The sequence below is a fragment of the Callorhinus ursinus genome, unplaced genomic scaffold (assembly GCF_003265705.2).
Source record: "Callorhinus ursinus isolate GAN/ISIS: 27379988/994484 unplaced genomic scaffold, GSC_fseal_2.0 scaffold2, whole genome shotgun sequence".
NCBI lineage: Eukaryota > Metazoa > Chordata > Mammalia > Carnivora > Otariidae > Callorhinus > Callorhinus ursinus.
Window position 1 is genome coordinate 107,719,693 of NW_027397064.1, and position 18,088 is coordinate 107,737,780.

Sequence of the window (18,088 nt, forward strand, 5' to 3'; positions counted from 1 at the left end):
GCTGCTGCTGATCAGCTGAGCAAATTGAAGACTGAGATTCAGCCATAGAATTTGCTATGTAGAGATCAGTACTCTGCTAAATGGCTTTCAGTAAATTGAAGGGGTATTGGTCCCTGCTCTAAATGAATTTCACTCAAGAAGTAGAGGAACCATAGCTTTAAAACTGGATTTTCCACTTTTCGATTTTCCATCTGGTTCAAATACTACATGCCATGTAAAAATCTTGGAAAACAGAGAAAAGCATTGTGAAGGCTATTTATTTTTTTAAGATTTTATTTATTTATTCATGAGAGACAGAGAGAGAGAGAGAGAAAAGCAGAGGGAGAAGAGATCACGACCTGAGCCAAAGGCAGACACCCAACCATCTGAGCCACCCAGGCACCCGCGAAGGCTATTTAAATCATAAATAATACCACCCCTAGCTATTTACATTTTGGTTTATTTTCTTCCAGGCTTTTTTTTTTCCTGTGAGTAGGTGTTTTTATACCATGAAGATGTTATTTGGACATATGATTTTATAATCCTAACAAGCTTTTTTCACCCTTTGTTAGAATGAGTGTTTAATGACTTTAATTTTTCATGGTATCACAATATCATGATTTATTTAGCCAAGCCCTAATTTGGGGGCATTGGAGTAGTTACAATTTATCCTATTATATAAGTAGTTCTGTGATGAGTATCATCGGATATAAATCTTTAATTGTATCTTAGATTATTTTCCCAAGTCGAGTTTTGAGAAATAGAAATACTGGGTTAAACATATGGCCTTTTTAAAAGTTCTCACTGCCAAATTTGCTTAATTTTAGTGAAGGAAGTGATGAGGAAGAATGGCTAATCTAACATTTTCATAATTAAAATATTTTGTGAACTAATATTTCACAAGAATACTCAATGGGAAAAGCATAATCTCTTCAGTAAGTGGTGTTGGAGAAACTGGATAATCACATGCATGATGAATGAAATTGGACCCCTATTTTACACTACTCGCAAAAATACTCTAAGTGGATTAAAGGCTTAAATATAAGATCTGAGACCATATAAAACTCCTAAAAGAAAACATAGGGGAAAAACTCCTTAACATTGTTCTTGGCAACAATTTTTGGATGTGATACCAAAAGCACAAGCAACAAAGGCAAAAATAAATAAATGGGACTACAATAAACTAAAAAGTTTCTGCATAGCCAAAGAAACAATCACAAAATGAAAAGGCAATTTATGAAATGGGAGGAAATATTTTCAAACTATATATTTGATAAATGGTTACTATCCCAAAATAGATTTTAAAAACTCAGTAGCAAAAACTCAACCCTATAGCATAAAAATAAACAATCCAATTTAAAAATGGGCAGAAGAACTGAATATTTTTCCGAAGAAGTCATACAAATGGTCAACTGACACATGAAAAGATGGTCAACATCACTAATCATCAAGGAAATGCAAATTAAAACCCCAATGAGCTATCACCCACACCTGTTAGAATGGCTATAAGATATAACAGATGTTGGCAAGGATGTAGAGAAGAGGGAACTCTGGTGCACTGTTGGTGGGAACATAAATTAGTGCAGCCACTATGGAAAACAGTATGGAGGTTCCTCAAAAAATAAAAAATAGAACTACCATATGATGCAGCAATCTCACTTCTGGGTATTATTCTAAGGAAATGGAAACAGGGTCTCAAAGAAATATCTGCACTCCCATGTTTACTGCAGCATTATTCACTATAGCCAAGATATGAAAACAACCTAAGTGTTTGTCAAGGTATGAATAAAGAAGATGTGATATATATATATACATACACACAGTGAAATAGCCACGAGAAAGAGGAAAATCCTGACACTTGTGACAAAATGGATGGACTGTGAGGGCATTATGCTAAGGGAAGTCAGATGGAGAAAGACAAATACAGTATGATATCACTTATAAGTGAAATCTAAAAAATATCTGGACTCATAGAAACAGAGTAGTGGTGGTTACCAGAGGCGGAGGGGATGGAGGAAATAGGGAGTTGCTGGTCAAGGAATAATATTTCCAGTTAGAAAATAAGTTCTAGGGAGCTAATCTATAGGATAGTGATTATGGTTGATAATACTGTATCATAGGCTTGAAAGTTGCTAAGACGGTAGATCTTAATGTTCTCACCAAAATAAAGAAATGGAAGCCATGGGATATAATGGATAATGCTTTGGTGGTAATCGTACTGCAATATATAAATGTATCAGGTCAACAGATTGTATTTCTCAAGCTTACACAATGTTATATGTTAATTATATCTCAATAAAGCTGGGGGGGTATTTTGTAATATGCAAGAACACCCACATTTATCATAGAGGTTTAAAAATTACATATAAGCAAAAATAATAACCACTCATAACTCCACCACTTGAGTGACATATATATCCTCCTGATATTTTTTCTATTTTTTTAAAGATTTTATTTTTTTATTTGACAGAGAGACACAGCGAGAGAGAAACACAAGCAGGGGGAGTGGGAGAGGGAGAAGGAGGCTTCCCACTGAGCAGGGAGCCCAATGCGGGCCTCGATCCCGGGACCCTGGGATCATGACCCGAGCAGAAGGCAGACGCTTAATGACTAAGCCAGCCAGGTGCCCCTTTTCTAACTATTTTTAAGTAAAAAGTGGGATCATACTATACATCTCATGTAACTTGCTTTCTTTTAGTCAGTAATAATATGTGGTGAAGAGTTCCATTGTTTGGGTATACTAGTTTATTTGCTCAATCCCTGTGACGGTTCATTTTGTGTGTCAACCTGGCTAGATTATGGTGTCCAGTTGTTTGGTCAATCACCAGCTTAGATGTTGCTATTTAGTTTTTAGATATAATTAACATTTACAAGCAGTAGACTTTAAGTAAAGCAGAATATCTTCAATAACGTGGGTGGGCCGCATCCATTCAGGGAAGACCCCAAGAGAAAAACAGGTTTCCCAAGGAAAAAGGAATTCTGCAACGCAGAAGTTTTGCCTCTCTGGAGAACCCTAGTACAGATTTTGGTAAAGGGAAGTGGGATGCTGCTGTAACAAATACTTAAATATGGGACCTAGAGGGTGTTATTGTCTTGACAATAAGTCAGACAGAAAAAGACAAACCCCTTATGATTTTACTTATATGCAGAATCTGAAAAACAAAACAAATGAACCAACAAAAACAGAAACAGACCCATAAATACAGAGAACTAGTGATTGCCAGAGCAGAGTGGGTGGGGTGGGCGGGCAACATAGTTGAAGGGGATTAAGAGGCACAAATTTCCAGCTATAAAAAAATAAGTCCCAGGAATGAAAAGTCAACAGGGAATATAGTCAATAACACTGTAATAACTCTGTATGTTGACAATGGTAACTACACTTATCATGGCGAGAATTTCATAATATATAGAATTGTTGAATCACTATGTTGTACACCTGAAATGTATATTTTCTGTCAACTATATTTCAACTTTAAATATTTTTAAATAAAAATGTGGGAGTGTCTTTAGAATTGGATAATGGGTAGAGGATGGGGGAATTTTGAGATGCAGGATAGAAAAAGCCTAGATTGCCTATTGATAGAAACACAGACATTAAATGTGATTCTGGTGAGGTTCAGAGGGAAATGAGGAAGATGAATTGGAAACTACAGGAAAGGTGATCCTGGTTACAAAGCGGCAGAGAACTTGGCTGCATTGTGTTCTTTTGGGTGGAAGGTAGAACTTAAAAGCAATGAAGTTGGATATTTAGCAAAGGTTGAAGGTGTGGCCTGCTAATAGTAAAATGTGAGAGGAAAAAGATAAATTGGAGAAGGAATTGTGAAGCAAAAAGGAACTAGAATTTGAAGATTTGGAAAATTCTCAGCCTATCGGTATCGCAAATAATGAGAAAGTATGCTCTGGAGAAAACACAAAGGCTGTGGCTGGACAACCATTAGCTAAAGACATTAGGCTTGTGATCCATGGACCCAGTAAACTATCTCAGCAGAAACGCTGATGGCTTGGAAGGGGACAGAAATGGGATGAAAAGCAGGCTGTCAGACTTTTGTGATTCTGTAGGCAGGAAAAGAACTGATAGAACTATTTTGGCTGTAGACATGTTATCCTTCAAGAAGAAGGAAGAATGATTTGAAGGCAGCTCAGAGGCCCCCCAGAGGGGACAGGCCCAGGATGCAAGTCTGCTGAGTCTTTGGGCCATTCCTTGGTTGTGAGGGGCAATGTCACCACTCCAGCAGGCTCCTTAGAACACAGCATGGAGATTGTGAAGATTCTTCTCAAGTCTTAAAATCTAGTGGAACTTGCCCTGCTAGGTTTCATACTTGCTTGGGACCCATGCCCCCTTTTCCTCCTGACCGCTCCCTTCTGGAATGGAAACGTTCATGTTCTGGAAGCAGATCACTAGTCTGGTTTCAGAGGTTCCCAGATGGGAAGGAATCTTGCTCCAGCATGACTCTTACCCCAGGTCTTCCCCATAACTGATTTGGATGACTTAAATGAGAGTTGAGTTGGTGGTGTGTAGATGAAATACTGGCCTTAGAGGTGATGCTAGAATGATGAAGACTTTGGGGGATGTTGAGATTGGCTGGATGTATTTACAATGTGGGAAGGATATACATTTTTAGGAGCCACAGGGTGAGACTGTAATGGGTTTGTTTCACCCCAAGAAGATATTTTGAGGTCCTAATCTCCAGTACCTCAGAATGTGACCTTGATGGAAATAGGGTCTTTACAGAGGTAACGTTAAAATAAGGGCACTAGGGTGGGACCTTATCCATTATGACTGGTGAGCTTATAAAAAGGTGAAACACAGAGAGACACCACTACATGAAGATACTACTTACATTGCCATAAGCCAAGGAATGCTTTGGGGCTACCAGAAGCTAGAAGAGGCAAGGAAGGATTCCCTTACAGGTTTCAGTGGGAGCATGGTCCTGCTGCCACCTTGATGCCAGACTTCTAGCCTCCAGAGCAGAGACAATAAATTTGTTATAAGCCACCCACTTTGTAATACTTTGTTATAATAGCCCTTATTGTTGGGACATACACAGCCTCAATTTTGAGCTTTTATAGATAAACCTTAGCACATCTGGAATCATTTCCACAGGATTAATTCTTAGAGAATTGCTGGCTGAGAGGATATACAAGATTCTGAGGCTTTTGACTTGTATCACTAAGTTGCCTTCTATATGAAGATATTAATTTAAATGATCTCTAATACTGTGGGAGCATCCATTCCTTACACTCTGATAGGCTTTGTTTTTGTTCTTAATCACTGTTAATCTCTGATTTGGATAACTGAAGTGTCCATTAAAAGACATGCCAGAGCGGGACGCCTGGGTGGCTCTGTCGGTTAAGTGTCTGCCTTTGGCTCAGGTCATGATCCCAGGGTCCTGGGATCGAGTCCCGCATCGGGCTCCCTGCTCCTCCCTCTGCCTGCTGCATCCCCTGCTATGCTTGCTCTCTCTCTCTGACAAATAAATTAAAAAAAAAAAAAAAAAAAACATGCCAGAACATATTGGGTAGGATTACAGACATCTCCTGGGAAGATTTAGTTGCAATGTTTCCCAGGTCAGTCTGTTCTTGGTTTCCCAGAAAGTGATCAACTCAGGCAAAGGAGGGAAAACTGAGAACACAGTGTGTCCAACAGCAGATCAGGACAAATCAATCACAGTGGAAATAAATATCAGCTTTATTAACACTCAAAGTGCCATTCATTTATATTCATTCCAAAGTCCAGAAGGTTACTCAGAGTAAGCCTTTGCACCACAATCTTTCAAAAAATGAACATGTAAGAAAAAGCAATTTTCATTGTGCTAATTATTGCAGGCCTTCATGCACGATAAATCTAAACAAAGATGTGAGCCAACAATATACAAATTTCCATATAAACAAAGTCATTGATCACTAACAAAATATAAACATGGTTTCTTTCACATTAGATTAAAAAAAAAAGCTATTTACCAGCAAGAAAAAATAAGTACAAAAAATTGTAAAACTCAGAAATTTTATACATTTTTACAAGCACAATTTTGAATGAACAACACAAAGTCAAAATGTGCATGAAATGTGGCACATACCACACTGTATCTGGCTTCTGGTAGGTTTTTCTAATCATACCGGCTCCTTGTAACATAATACGCTTAGTGACATTCAACTTCAACAGTGGACTTTATTCCTAATACAAATAATTTTTACGTGGTACCGCATATTAAAAACAAGGTTTTCCTTAAGTACAATAACATTGTCAGATTGGAAATTAAATTTCCAATTCTTTTTCTGCCAGTTACTTAAAATACACAGTACAGTCTAAAGACACAACAATGTATGTTCAAATATTTCTAAACCAATTTATACTCAATTACAGAGGATCACAATATGTCAATGTACTGTTTTATAAATGTGGTCTGACTTTGCCCAGTAAGAGAAAAACTAAAAGTTGAAATCTTTAGGGTAGAATATAGGAAATATTCAAAAACAACAGGACAGGCGAACAGCAATTGAGATATAAAAAATCTTGACATCTCTTCAAGACAATTTAGTTTCTCACATTTTTTCATAGCTTTGAGAATTCAAAGGCCATTTTAATGGACAGTGTGTTTTTGCTACTGCTTTAAAACCTATTTTTCCTCTCAATTTGCATTTCACAGAATCCTCAAGAGAATTCAATGCCCTTCCTTGCAAGAGTATTTTAGTTGATATCTAAGTAAATTTGCATCCAATTCTGGAAATACAAATGCATTTTAAATGGTTAAAAACAAAATTAAAAAAATATTTTTGATCAGCCAGCTGAAAATATATTCATATAGTAAATAATCTCTCAGAAAGCTTTTATATATATTTAATTATTCTAACTAAACAGTACCCTTATAAAACAAGTTCATAAAAATGTAGAAGTGAAATGAAAGTAAGAAATTACTGGGATATATACATGTGCCTACAGACAGACAAAGACATCTCCACACACACCCCCTGATACGCAGAGTTACCAGCATACTTTCAACTTAGTCATGGATTTTAGAACACATATAAAATCAGAAAGTGATGTTGAACTCCTGAGTTCTTCAACAAAGATAGAACCATAGGTAAGTATACTTTGTAAAAGCAAGAAGGTCCATTTAAGTCAGTAATAGCAGTGCAGTTACTGATGGCTACATCTTGAAAGAAGTTAAAACAAAGACACAGACAGTAGTTCAATGCACGCATTCATGATACTCATACATCCATCAACAATTATTGGTCAGAGTAGTAAATCAGTGTACAAATTAAACATTTCCAAAAATGTGCAAAAGTCAACTTTGATAGGAAAAAAAACACTTTTGTACATAATTATAAACTGCCCAGCATTCAACTGAGATTAAAAACGTTTACAGAGAGAAACTAATAGATTAAATATAGACACTTTAATGGCTACATTAAAAAATGTACATTAGGTCAAAGGGTAAATTTACAAATTGACAACCATAGTTTGCAACAATTAAAAGTCTATTCTCAAATTTATCCAAGTTTACTTTTATTTACAATGATATTTGAATAAAAAGAACCATGTGAAATGTAAGAGATGTCAGACATTAAAAGTATTTTTGGTATTAACTCTTATAATATTTCAGAATGCAGGGTAGCAAATTTTAAAACCAATAGCAATAGAAAAAATGTAAACTTTTTACTTACTAATTAAGATTGTATTACAAACAACTGTTTGTTTTTAAAGAAGTATTCTTATCCGTAGACACTGTACTTGCACTTGAACAGGGTATATTGCAAGGGTTTGGCCCACTTTCCTTTGCCCATAAGCCTTTCCAACTCAAATATTTCCACTAGTCCTTTCTTCTTATTCCAGGTGGAAAGTCTTTGGAAAAATGAGAATATGTCAAATCCATTTTGGAGCCTAAGAATCTAATAGAGCTTAAGATGTGACTCTGTTACTTATCTCTTCCCTCCAAGTAATGCTTATGCTAAAATCACCATTAGTTACACGGGGTTTTTTTATTCTAAAAATATATAAATAAATGAACACAAAAGTGCTTTTCAGTATAGTCACAAACTTTACTGTTCTCAACTGGTATGAAGGGACTCAGAAATCCTTATGTGGGGACAAATTCTGCATGTATACTGGAGAGCAGGCTCTTCCTTACGTTCCAAAATGTTGACGGCACAAAGCAGACATCAGCCCATAACCTACTTTTCTTCACAGCTTTCCTAAAATGCCCCTCAAGTCAAACACAAGTTCATAAATGTTAAGACACTAGGAAGAAAGTATGCCACCAACCTGAGGCATCATATGTCAACATATATGTATATGCATTGATGGTCAAATGACAGTAAGATTGGCACATGTACAAGCTCAAATTTGTAACGTTTATGTAGTTCTGTAATAGTTGAAGTAAGTTCTGTATGTCTAAATGCAAACACTGAGCACCTGTCTTTTTACTTGAAGGATAGATTGAGATACAAATTCTACAAGTATCTGCTTTAACATGTTTATACCATTAGCTTACAGGTGGGCAGAAGTAACAGTGATAATCATTTTGGCTATGTGTGCAGGGAATATAAAAGCTTTGGTTTAAAGTGATTCCGATAATACAGATTGTAAATACAAACAAGGAGTCATCAGGCATAGGGAATAACAGTACTCACTGACTCAATGCCTTTGCTGTTATTAACAAAAATATCATATTACAATCAGTTAAAATGCATACTTATGAAAAATATGGAAGAGTTACATATGAGACTGTATAGAGGCAACAAATAAAAATTTATTCTCTTTAACTATGACTCCTCCCTCAACTTTCTGAAACTGAACCATGTCTGCTCTATCACCAAGAAGATTCTCTAGACTCCCCTGAAAGCTCATCACCATCTACAGCTCTGAAAGGTGAGTATGGAGAGATGGCTGGCCCTGATACTTCCCATACCTATTATGGCATCCTGTCCAGACTGTGGCAGAAGTCAAAGCAAAGCTAAAGACAACTATGAAGTAGGAACACTGGCTTCACAGCACGCCTTCCCTAGCCAACCAAAAAGAGGTATAAGACAATTTCCTTTTGAACACTTGGTAAGCTAAGGAAGCTTGTTTTTGTAAAGTCTGGAAGAATTTCTATTCCAAAGAGCTCATGAAGAACTATGCAAAATCAATTATTTTCTATTTCAGAATTATATATAAGCTCACTATTATACACACATACAAATTCAATTTGAATCTACTTTTACCAACCAAGAGCTTGGCAATTTACAATAAATACCTTTATTAAACAATCACTTGTACTAGCTACTTGTGGAAAATGTGCTGGCGTTCCTACCTGAAGACGATTACACTTATCCATCATTAGTAGGTCATACACATTTCAGTTGTTCTTCTAAGAACAGAGACTAATCTAGTTGAACATTCATACCTTTCCTTCCTTCCCACCCTTGCCCCAACTCCCAAACACACACACACACACACACACGCACACACACACACATTCTCTCTTCACAGAAAAGTAAGCTAGAGCTTTAGTCAAAATGCTAGTTAAAAAGTAAGGATCAGAACTGCTATCCCTGGATTCCTTGCACATTGCCCTAAGTCTCATTGCCTTAACATTTGTAAACCATTTAAATTACCTCTTTAGGGCAAAATTAACCATTCTAGCTCTGCTATGAAAATCATAACTGAACCATGATATACAAAGAATTTGGACAGTGCCAATGTGATTGAAAGTCAAGTTACCAAACTGGAAAACAATTTGCTACGTCTCTTTAGAATTAGAATACCTCTTTCTATCCTTATTGTAGGCATTCACGTCTAGTGGAGACCGCAGTGTGTCTATCACAGACTAATGCTAATGTTTCTCTTTGAACATATATATATGTAAAATATGGACATACACACACACACACACACACACACACACACACACACATATATGTAAAATAAAAAGAGGTAGAAAAGGGTAGGAGGAGGAAGCAGGCATTAAGAAAGGTTTATGGGCCAATATACAGTCCTAAGGCCAAATGAACTCTTGAAGCCTACTGATTTTGGAAAAACCTTCACTGTGGTGGGTAACTTGAATTATTATTGATATAAAATAAAATTAAGGCATAAAGAGAAAAAGGCACTACCAAAAATGAACAATTGTTTTTCATTAACTTAATCTTAAAATTCAAATAAATATGAGCATTATATTTGTAAAAAAGCCAAACTTAATATAACAATAAGGTCTTAAGAAACTGTCCTGATCCTAGCACATGTAACACTATTGAAAGAATTCAACTTCTGTCAAATATTTTGGGCATTTTAATAATTTAGATTTAAAAAATTGTTTTCCCTTTAAAAGAAAAAGCAGGAAAAAACCCTCACTATGTTATGGGATATATGCCCCTCACCACTAGAATTGAGTAGGGGCTGGACTTTTATATAAGAGGGAGTCCTGAGACAGAGGCCGCCTGACCTATGGGGTCCCTCCAGTTTGGGGATACTTTTAATCCCTGTTAATAGGATTTTAGTTTATAACAGCCAATGATTGCCCAAATTGGTTTCCCCTCATCTCATAAAAAACAATAACATTTTAAAACATCACTGAACTTTCAGAGTTAGGGTATGCCATAAAATAAGTTTGCCCAGGTTCCTCCTAGACTATGACCTACTTAGGGATGAGTTAATCTAGTACCTGACATAATAAGCCACAATTATTGAATAAGCAAGTGAAAAAGATTCACCCTCTTTAAAAGAAATTGATAGATTCCTCTATCTGACTGACACCAGGTGATTCTGCATCAAGCTATTGGTCTCTAGACCTCAAATGAAACCACTGGCACAGAGCTCTGCTGTGGCTCAGAGTTTGCATCTAACACCCTGGCTTTTGCACCCAAGCCTGGTCATCCCTATAAACTATCCAGATTTGATTTTCTTAGTGATTTCACATATCTTATAACCACTCCATCTCAGAAGTACTACAGACCAGACCTGACATATGTAAGAACTAAAGTAGCAGAGAGCTCTTGTAAAAAAAATATTTGCACCTTTTTAATGTACTTTCTATTGGGAATAAAATAAAGGCTCTCTCAAACTGAAAGCCAATTCAATTTACTCTGAAATAAGTTTTAACTTTTCTTTTACATTTCAGCCTGTGCATTAACATTTCAATCTCTCATATAATAAGGTTGACTGCCTTTGAGAACTTTCTAAGGCAATCGTCTTTAACCATTTTCAAGTTAGAAACATGTTTTGTAAAAGAGAAAAATGGAAAAATTTTCAAGATAGTCATACTGAAAATTTCAAAGTCTGTATACTTTTAAATACATTTTAAAGAATTACCAACCATCAAAATTTCCATTAGTCTTTATGATATTTTTCAACCCTTTTATTCAATACAGTTTGTTTGCAATGTAAAAGATCTTATATTTGGTCCAAGCCTAAGTCATGCCATTTTGAATCTCTCAAGGCCTAAGTAGAAAGATATTTCCTGAAAAGCACATGTAAGACTGCTAGTGAATCTTCTCCAGCACCAAAAAGTCTGCCACTATCAAAGCAGAATGCATTTTAAAGGCACAAAGTCAGCAGTCTGGCCATTTTCCAGCCTCAGCAAAGAAACATTACAGTATAGAAGAATCAGTTGTGCATTTAAAAAACAAAATACATTTAGAGTCATTTTTAAAAGTTCAAATTTCATTTGTTGATCCATACCATTAGAAAGAAAAAAATTGGAGTGTCATATTTAACTGCCCCTAATACTAATAGAGGGGTTTCCTTTCAAAGATTTTTTTAAAATTTACTTTTGGTCTTTCATACCTCATCCCACTTCAAGCTTTTTTCTTCTAGTAGTTCTTATATATATTAACTTTTATTGTCATTTTTGGTACCTTTACAACTTGTTTGAAATAAATTCACATCACATTTTATATAATAATTCTGTAAACTATTAGTCTACTTTTAAGTCTTTACATAAAGAACAATACTTTCCCATATTTTTCTTATAAAACAAAGGTCTCCTGCAGCAGTGTTAAAGTACAGGTGATTTTATCTTCCACAGCATTTAGAGAAGAAAAAGAGACTGGAAAAAGCAAACGGTTTTGCTTTGGGTTTCACAGCCCCCCCAAGATTTCTCCCTAAAGAGCATTTGTCTCATATTCTGCACTGCTGGTTACCCTGCCAGACCAAAAATGAGCTAAAAGGAAATCAAAACCACACAAGACAAAGGAATGAAGGAAAAGCCCACTGGTCCAGATACCATGATCTTGCTCAAGCAGAAGAGATGCCTTCACTCATAAAAGACAAAAGAAATTATAATAGATCCACATCCTTGGGGACTATGTTTATAGCACAAGATTTGGCAGTTGATTTTCAAGGGGGAGGGGCCACTAATTAATATTCTTCCTTGCAAGCTGCTTCCTTTGATCATAAAGGTATGGGAGAAGCTTTGACAACCATATTTGTGCTTTGACTTTTTCTCAGACTACCTAGTGGAATTTCAAATATTCCTACAGAAAATGCCAGATAGGACCTTGATACAGGAAACCAAGATCTACCTAACTTCAGAAACAACGTATTTTAAAAGAGTCCCTAGAAGAGCATACCTTTTAGCAGAAAATAAAATACCAGAGTCCCTTATGAATCCTATGAAAGGCTTCACATTTATGGCCTCCAGAAAGACTAATATTTCCTAACCTTTAAAAATAAAGTACTTAGCACTTGCTTTAATATGCTGAAGCAAACTGCAAGTAGCTAAATTACTACATTATTCATATTTTTCAGTAGCAGAAATCAGAGATAGTGGGAGTTTCCCAGCTGCCTCTTTCCACTGGATGTCCTTGCTCTTGGTGGATATGTTACACTAGAAATACCTGGCAGTTTTAAACCTTCCTATAAAATAGTTAATAGTTTGTTTTGATATGCTTTTCTTTTCCCACAATTATGAACTGACTTTTGAGGAAAGAATATATACAGATGGCTGGGTTTAATAGGCTCCATATTTAAATTCATTTTGTTTCTACAATGGAAGTTATTGATTTGGGTGTAATACACAGCTGGTAAGGAAAGGATTGCTATTTGATGTTTGTTGAGATTGTTCACCCTTGACTTGAAGTAGTGGTATCTGCTGCTGTAAAACCCTTATTTTGCATTGCATCTTTTTCTCTCTGAAATTTACTTTTAGCAAGGAATCTACTCTGTAAATGGCTATTTTCAGTTTATAACTGGGGCTGGTCTTTGCATCAGGTTCTCAACTTCGGCACTTTCAACATTTTGGTCAGGATAATTCTTTGTTGGCAGAGGGGGATGCTGTATTTGTATAGTGTAGTTTTTTTGGCAGCATCCCTGGCCTCAAGACTACCCAATGCCACTAGCATCCTTCTAGTTGTGACATGAAAAACTGTCTCCAGGCATTGCCAAATGCAAAGCAAAATTATCCCCACCCAACACTGGTGAACCACTATTTTACACAGTAGCTATTTTTTGAGGTGCTTTAGTATTCTGTGATCCCAAGAATGAGGATTTTTATCTCATGACACTAGCTTTAACATGTGGATACCCCAAGTTAAATTCTTAGTTCCCAAAGAATGTTATCTATGGTGAATCAGGAGTTAGAAATAGGAAGATATAGTATACATGATTTTGATTATTTCTCTTTTCCCTTAATTTTGGAACTTCCTCCCTCCAATAAAGACCATAGTTTAAAATATACTAAACAACATTTAGTTCTTCTTTTCATTATTTCTATTAACTGGCAAATGTGGATTCTTCTGCCCACACACTGGATTAGAGCAATCTCTTTTTGCCTTTTAATTTGGATTTGCTCACTGACTTCCCATATCTGCTTTACTCTAAAATAGTATTTTTTTTTTTTTAAGCAGAAAGCTATCCCTCAAGGTTTACAGATTCCAGTAACATGGATCTATTATAGTGTATTTGCTTATTATACTGGTTAGGATTAACAAATAAACATACCTCTTAGAGATTCGTATTTTATATCAAGATTCCTACTGAGCAAAAAGCTTGGTAGACAGAGGTTAGATCTAAAGAATACAGATCTAAGAAGGAACCTATATTCTTTGAGTACCTACCCTAAACTCAAGTTTAGGGCTCAACCCCACAAATGAGGACCTATTTTAAATACTAATCACTAAAAACTACAAATCATACATCATTTTCTTCTCCTTGTTTTCCATGTCTCCCCATCACCACCAATCTGTTAGTGACATGGGGAAAGACTCTACAATCCTTAGGTATTCTAAATGATTTGTTTGTACTAAAAAGAGCAACTATGTACTAAAGTGCTTTATCTCTCTGAACCACATCAGTACATTATAAAAAATTAAAAAAAAAAGGAGTTTCAAGTTCTTATAAGGGAAAAAAAAGATTAAATATAAAAAATTTAGGTTACTATTATTATTAAACAATTTAACCAAGAATCAAGAGAAATACTTTCCCTCTTGTCTTTTTTTCTCCCCATCTCTCTTTTTTATAAAAAAGAAAAGTGCAGTCAGAGAGAAGGTGAATGAATTGATGGGAGCTGGGTAGAGGCACAGGAGAGGTTACTGGCTGCTAGTGATAATGCACAAACATGTGCCTTAACAGTTCATCAGCTGAAGGTCTCAGTTTGGCCTCTATGAAGATCCGTTTGAGGAAATCTCGAGTATAGTCTGAGACATGAGGTGGCAGCTTTGGGTTTGTTGGCTGAGTGGCGATTTTAAAGATGGCAGCCATAGCTTCAAATTCTGCCCAAGGAGGCTTTTCAGTTAGCATTTCCACCACAGTACAGCCCACACTCCTAGGGGGGGAAAAATTACACAAATAGTATCATCATGAAGGAAAGCCACTTAACTACAACATGAGAAACAGAACTAAAGTCCATTTACATTAAAATACAACTTGATTTTAAGTTTAAAGTTTCATTAAAAGGTTGTAATTATATAAAACTATAATTTAAACATAAAAATTAATGAAAATAAACCACAATTTAAGGACTAACTCAAATGGTTAGGCAAAGAACATTACTCAACTTATAATTTTTGCTTAAATATAATTCTCTAACTTGACATTAAATATAATTTTTTGTCTTTATCTTACAAAGAACACAAACGCTAGAAATTCCATTTGCCTTTAGATGCCTAAAATGAATATCTATTAAACACATTTTAACTTGGAAGTTATTAAGCAATTAAAGATTAACTGAATTACATGATACTAACAAAGATTAATAACTCTTAAAGTTCTTCAGGGAAATAAAACAAAGATAGTTTTCTAATGCTGGAATTTGCTTTAGATGAAATCCTTCCTAAAGAAAGGAAGACAGGTTCAAGAACTACATTTATTTAGCTAATCATTAAGCTACAAAGAGGCAAAATTAAAATAAAAGTAATCCTTATAATCCTGACATCCTGTTTCAAAAGTACAAAAGATCATTTAAATCTGGCTCAGTAATTTCCACTTTGGGTGGAATTATGTAAGGTGTTTTTAGGCAAACCTAGCATCAAAACCTACCAGATGTCTGCTTTTCTGCCATAGCCTTCTCCACTAATTACTTCGGGGCTCATCCAGTATGGTGTGCCTGTGACAGACTTCATCCCTGTCCCTGAAAGACAGATGGTTTGAAGCCGTTTGCTGGCCCCAAAATCTCCTAGTTTGACGTTGCCTGTTGAATCCCGCAGGATATTTGCACCTAAAAATATGAAAACATCCTCAATTCATTACTTTTATTGGCTATTTGGAATTAAAAAAAAAGAAATGGCAAGAATTACTTAGACTCATCAGTCTGTCTCCAAAATTAGGCTGCTTTTTGTCTTCCCAACAGTACCTGGCATAATGCCAGTCACACAACCAGGGCTCATTAAGGATTTACTGCACAAACACTAAATTTTTAGAGTCAGCTGTGTGCGCTTTAGAACCTAAGAAGGTTCTCCCACTGAAATTTCAGGACGGGGCCAGTAGGAGGTAAGGATGACAAAGAAGAAAAAGGAGAAAAGGGCTAAGAATGTGAAGCTCAGAGAAGGATACAGAAAGCAATAGTAAGCTCTCGGCTCCGGTTTCTCTGTGACAAAGCAAGAAGCCCATTGCTGCAGCTTATTTCCCTGAGAAGCTAGCTTCTCCTTAGGAACTTCCTGTGGGACCTTCATAATCAACAACTTCTAGCACTTTCCTCTCTACTGTAATTTAATGTTGGTTACATTTTACAGTTTTTCTTAGTATTGGATTTTGTTTTATACTAATTTTATTTCTCAATGTCTCTCTCTATTTTAAATCTCTTCTAAGTAAGCTTTGAGCTTTCTGTTTTAAAATTTCATTTACTTTTATAATAAACTTTTAGTTTTATTTACTACAAACGGACCTTGATCACAGGGTGTGAGATAGTGTTTGCTGAACTCCACACTGAGTTGCTCTTCCCCAATTTCCATACTGCACTCTTCGGAAGTTCACTATGCACAGCCCACAATCAAGGTGTGAGGATTTATGCTCCAGGCTGAGTGGCTACAAAAATTATTTGTAATTATTCTGCATGGGACATTTGTCTCCTCTCTTGCATTTATTCATTCAACCTTTCATTTATATTAGTATGACCACATGGATATTTATTTTATACTCTTGAGTCATAATCAAATATTTTTTTGCTCAAGTTGTTCCAGCTTTGGCCATTGGGAGCTCTTTGTATTGGCTTCTGTGTCCCTCAGCCATACTCTGAATTACTGTGTTCCTGTTTGGTTTGGGTTTTTTGTTACTGTGGTTGTTTTTGAGCATCTTCTTACTTTCTGGCACTAAAAGATGCTCTGGGCTCAACTTGTGTATTTGCTGCACCAGTCCTAGAATCAGTCATTCCTCCAAGGAACCCTGGTTCCTTTTAGTGGAGAATGGTATCAGAAATCAAGATCTAGGTGCTAGATTCATTTATTTTTTATTCTCTCTTCTCCCTTTTATCACTTTTTTTGCCTATTATCACTTTTTGAACTCAATCTTTCTTCTGGGATTATAAAGGTGGTTTCCGTCTTACATAAATTATTTTTATTCTCAGTCTTCTATAACCTTAACCATATTTCAAAAAAAAAACCTTAATTGTCCTTTTATCCTTTTTTTAATGGCCTCTAAGAAGTAGAGTGACTAGTAGAGAAAATCTGCATTATAGAACAGAAAGAATGTAGACTGTGCATCCCCACCATGGGCTTCTGTACTCGTCTTTCTGTTCTCCCAGCAAATTCCTCAGCCTAGTCAAGGATGGCTCCCAAAAGCCTCTCTCCAGGGGAGGGTCCTGGATCCATTCTCTGCATGCCATAAGCCTAAGCGTGCCATGGTATCAGACCCTCAAAAAAAGCACTGCCTAATTAACATCTCCCACCATCTAAAACTTACAGAAAGATTCTGTCAAAAAAGCCATTGCCTGTAAAATATTTAGCCAAAGGAAGGACAACAAACAAACTAGTTTTTTCTGTCTATGAGCTGGTAAGGAACAGTCCTGGGCAGGTCACAGACTGGGAGAGCCATGAAATAATCACCAGTGGTGAACCAATGCCTACTCATATGAAGGTATGAAGAGAAAATGTATAGCCAAGCTCCCAAAATAACTTTTAATTTTTTAAAGCTCATTTTAACTACATTAAAAGCTTTTAAGGAGACTTTTCAAACATACAAAAGCAGACAGGATAGTGTATGTACCCATAACCCAGCCGCAACAACCATCAGGACAACTGCTAGCCACTCCCTCCACCCTCTCAAATTATCTGAAGCAAATTCAACACATTATGATCAACAAACAATTTACTACATGTCTTTAAAATATAAACTTATTACACCTAAGAGAATGGACAATAACTCCTCAGTATTACTAAATATATACTATCTTTTAGCATTATTTTAAAGATTTTATTTATTCATTTGAGACACAGAGATAGAGAGAGAGAGAGAGCATGAGCAAGGGGAGAGGCAGAGGGAGAGGGAGAAGTAGGCTCCCCGCTGAGCCAGGAGCCCGATGTGGGGCTCCATCCCAGGACCCTGGGATCATGACCTGAGCCGAAGGCAGACGCTTAACCATCTGAGCCACCCAAGCGCCCCAATATATACTATTTTTAACATTTAAAAAAAAAATCAGAATCCAAATAAAGTCCATACATTGAGACTCACTGATATATATCTTTTAAGTCTTTCCTA

At 36.1% G+C, this 18,088-nt stretch overlaps 1 protein-coding gene across 4 annotated transcripts in view; it reads right to left on the reverse strand.

The window, feature by feature from the left end:
• Nucleotides 1-5,644: 5,644 nt before the first annotated feature.
• The window catches only part of MAP3K2 (mitogen-activated protein kinase kinase kinase 2), an 87,403-nt gene continuing 74,959 nt past the window's right edge, over nt 5,645-18,088 (reverse strand). For all 4 annotated transcript variants that reach the window (XM_073885436.1, XM_025857783.2, XM_025857777.2 and 1 more), the window contains 2 exons: nt 15,437-15,614; nt 5,645-14,723 (listed from right to left, as the gene is read on the reverse strand). In XM_073885436.1, coding sequence (XP_073741537.1) covers nt 14,498-14,723; nt 15,437-15,614 — 404 coding nt within the window. In that variant the 3' untranslated portion in view covers nt 5,645-14,497. The remainder of the gene's footprint in view (nt 14,724-15,436; nt 15,615-18,088) is intronic.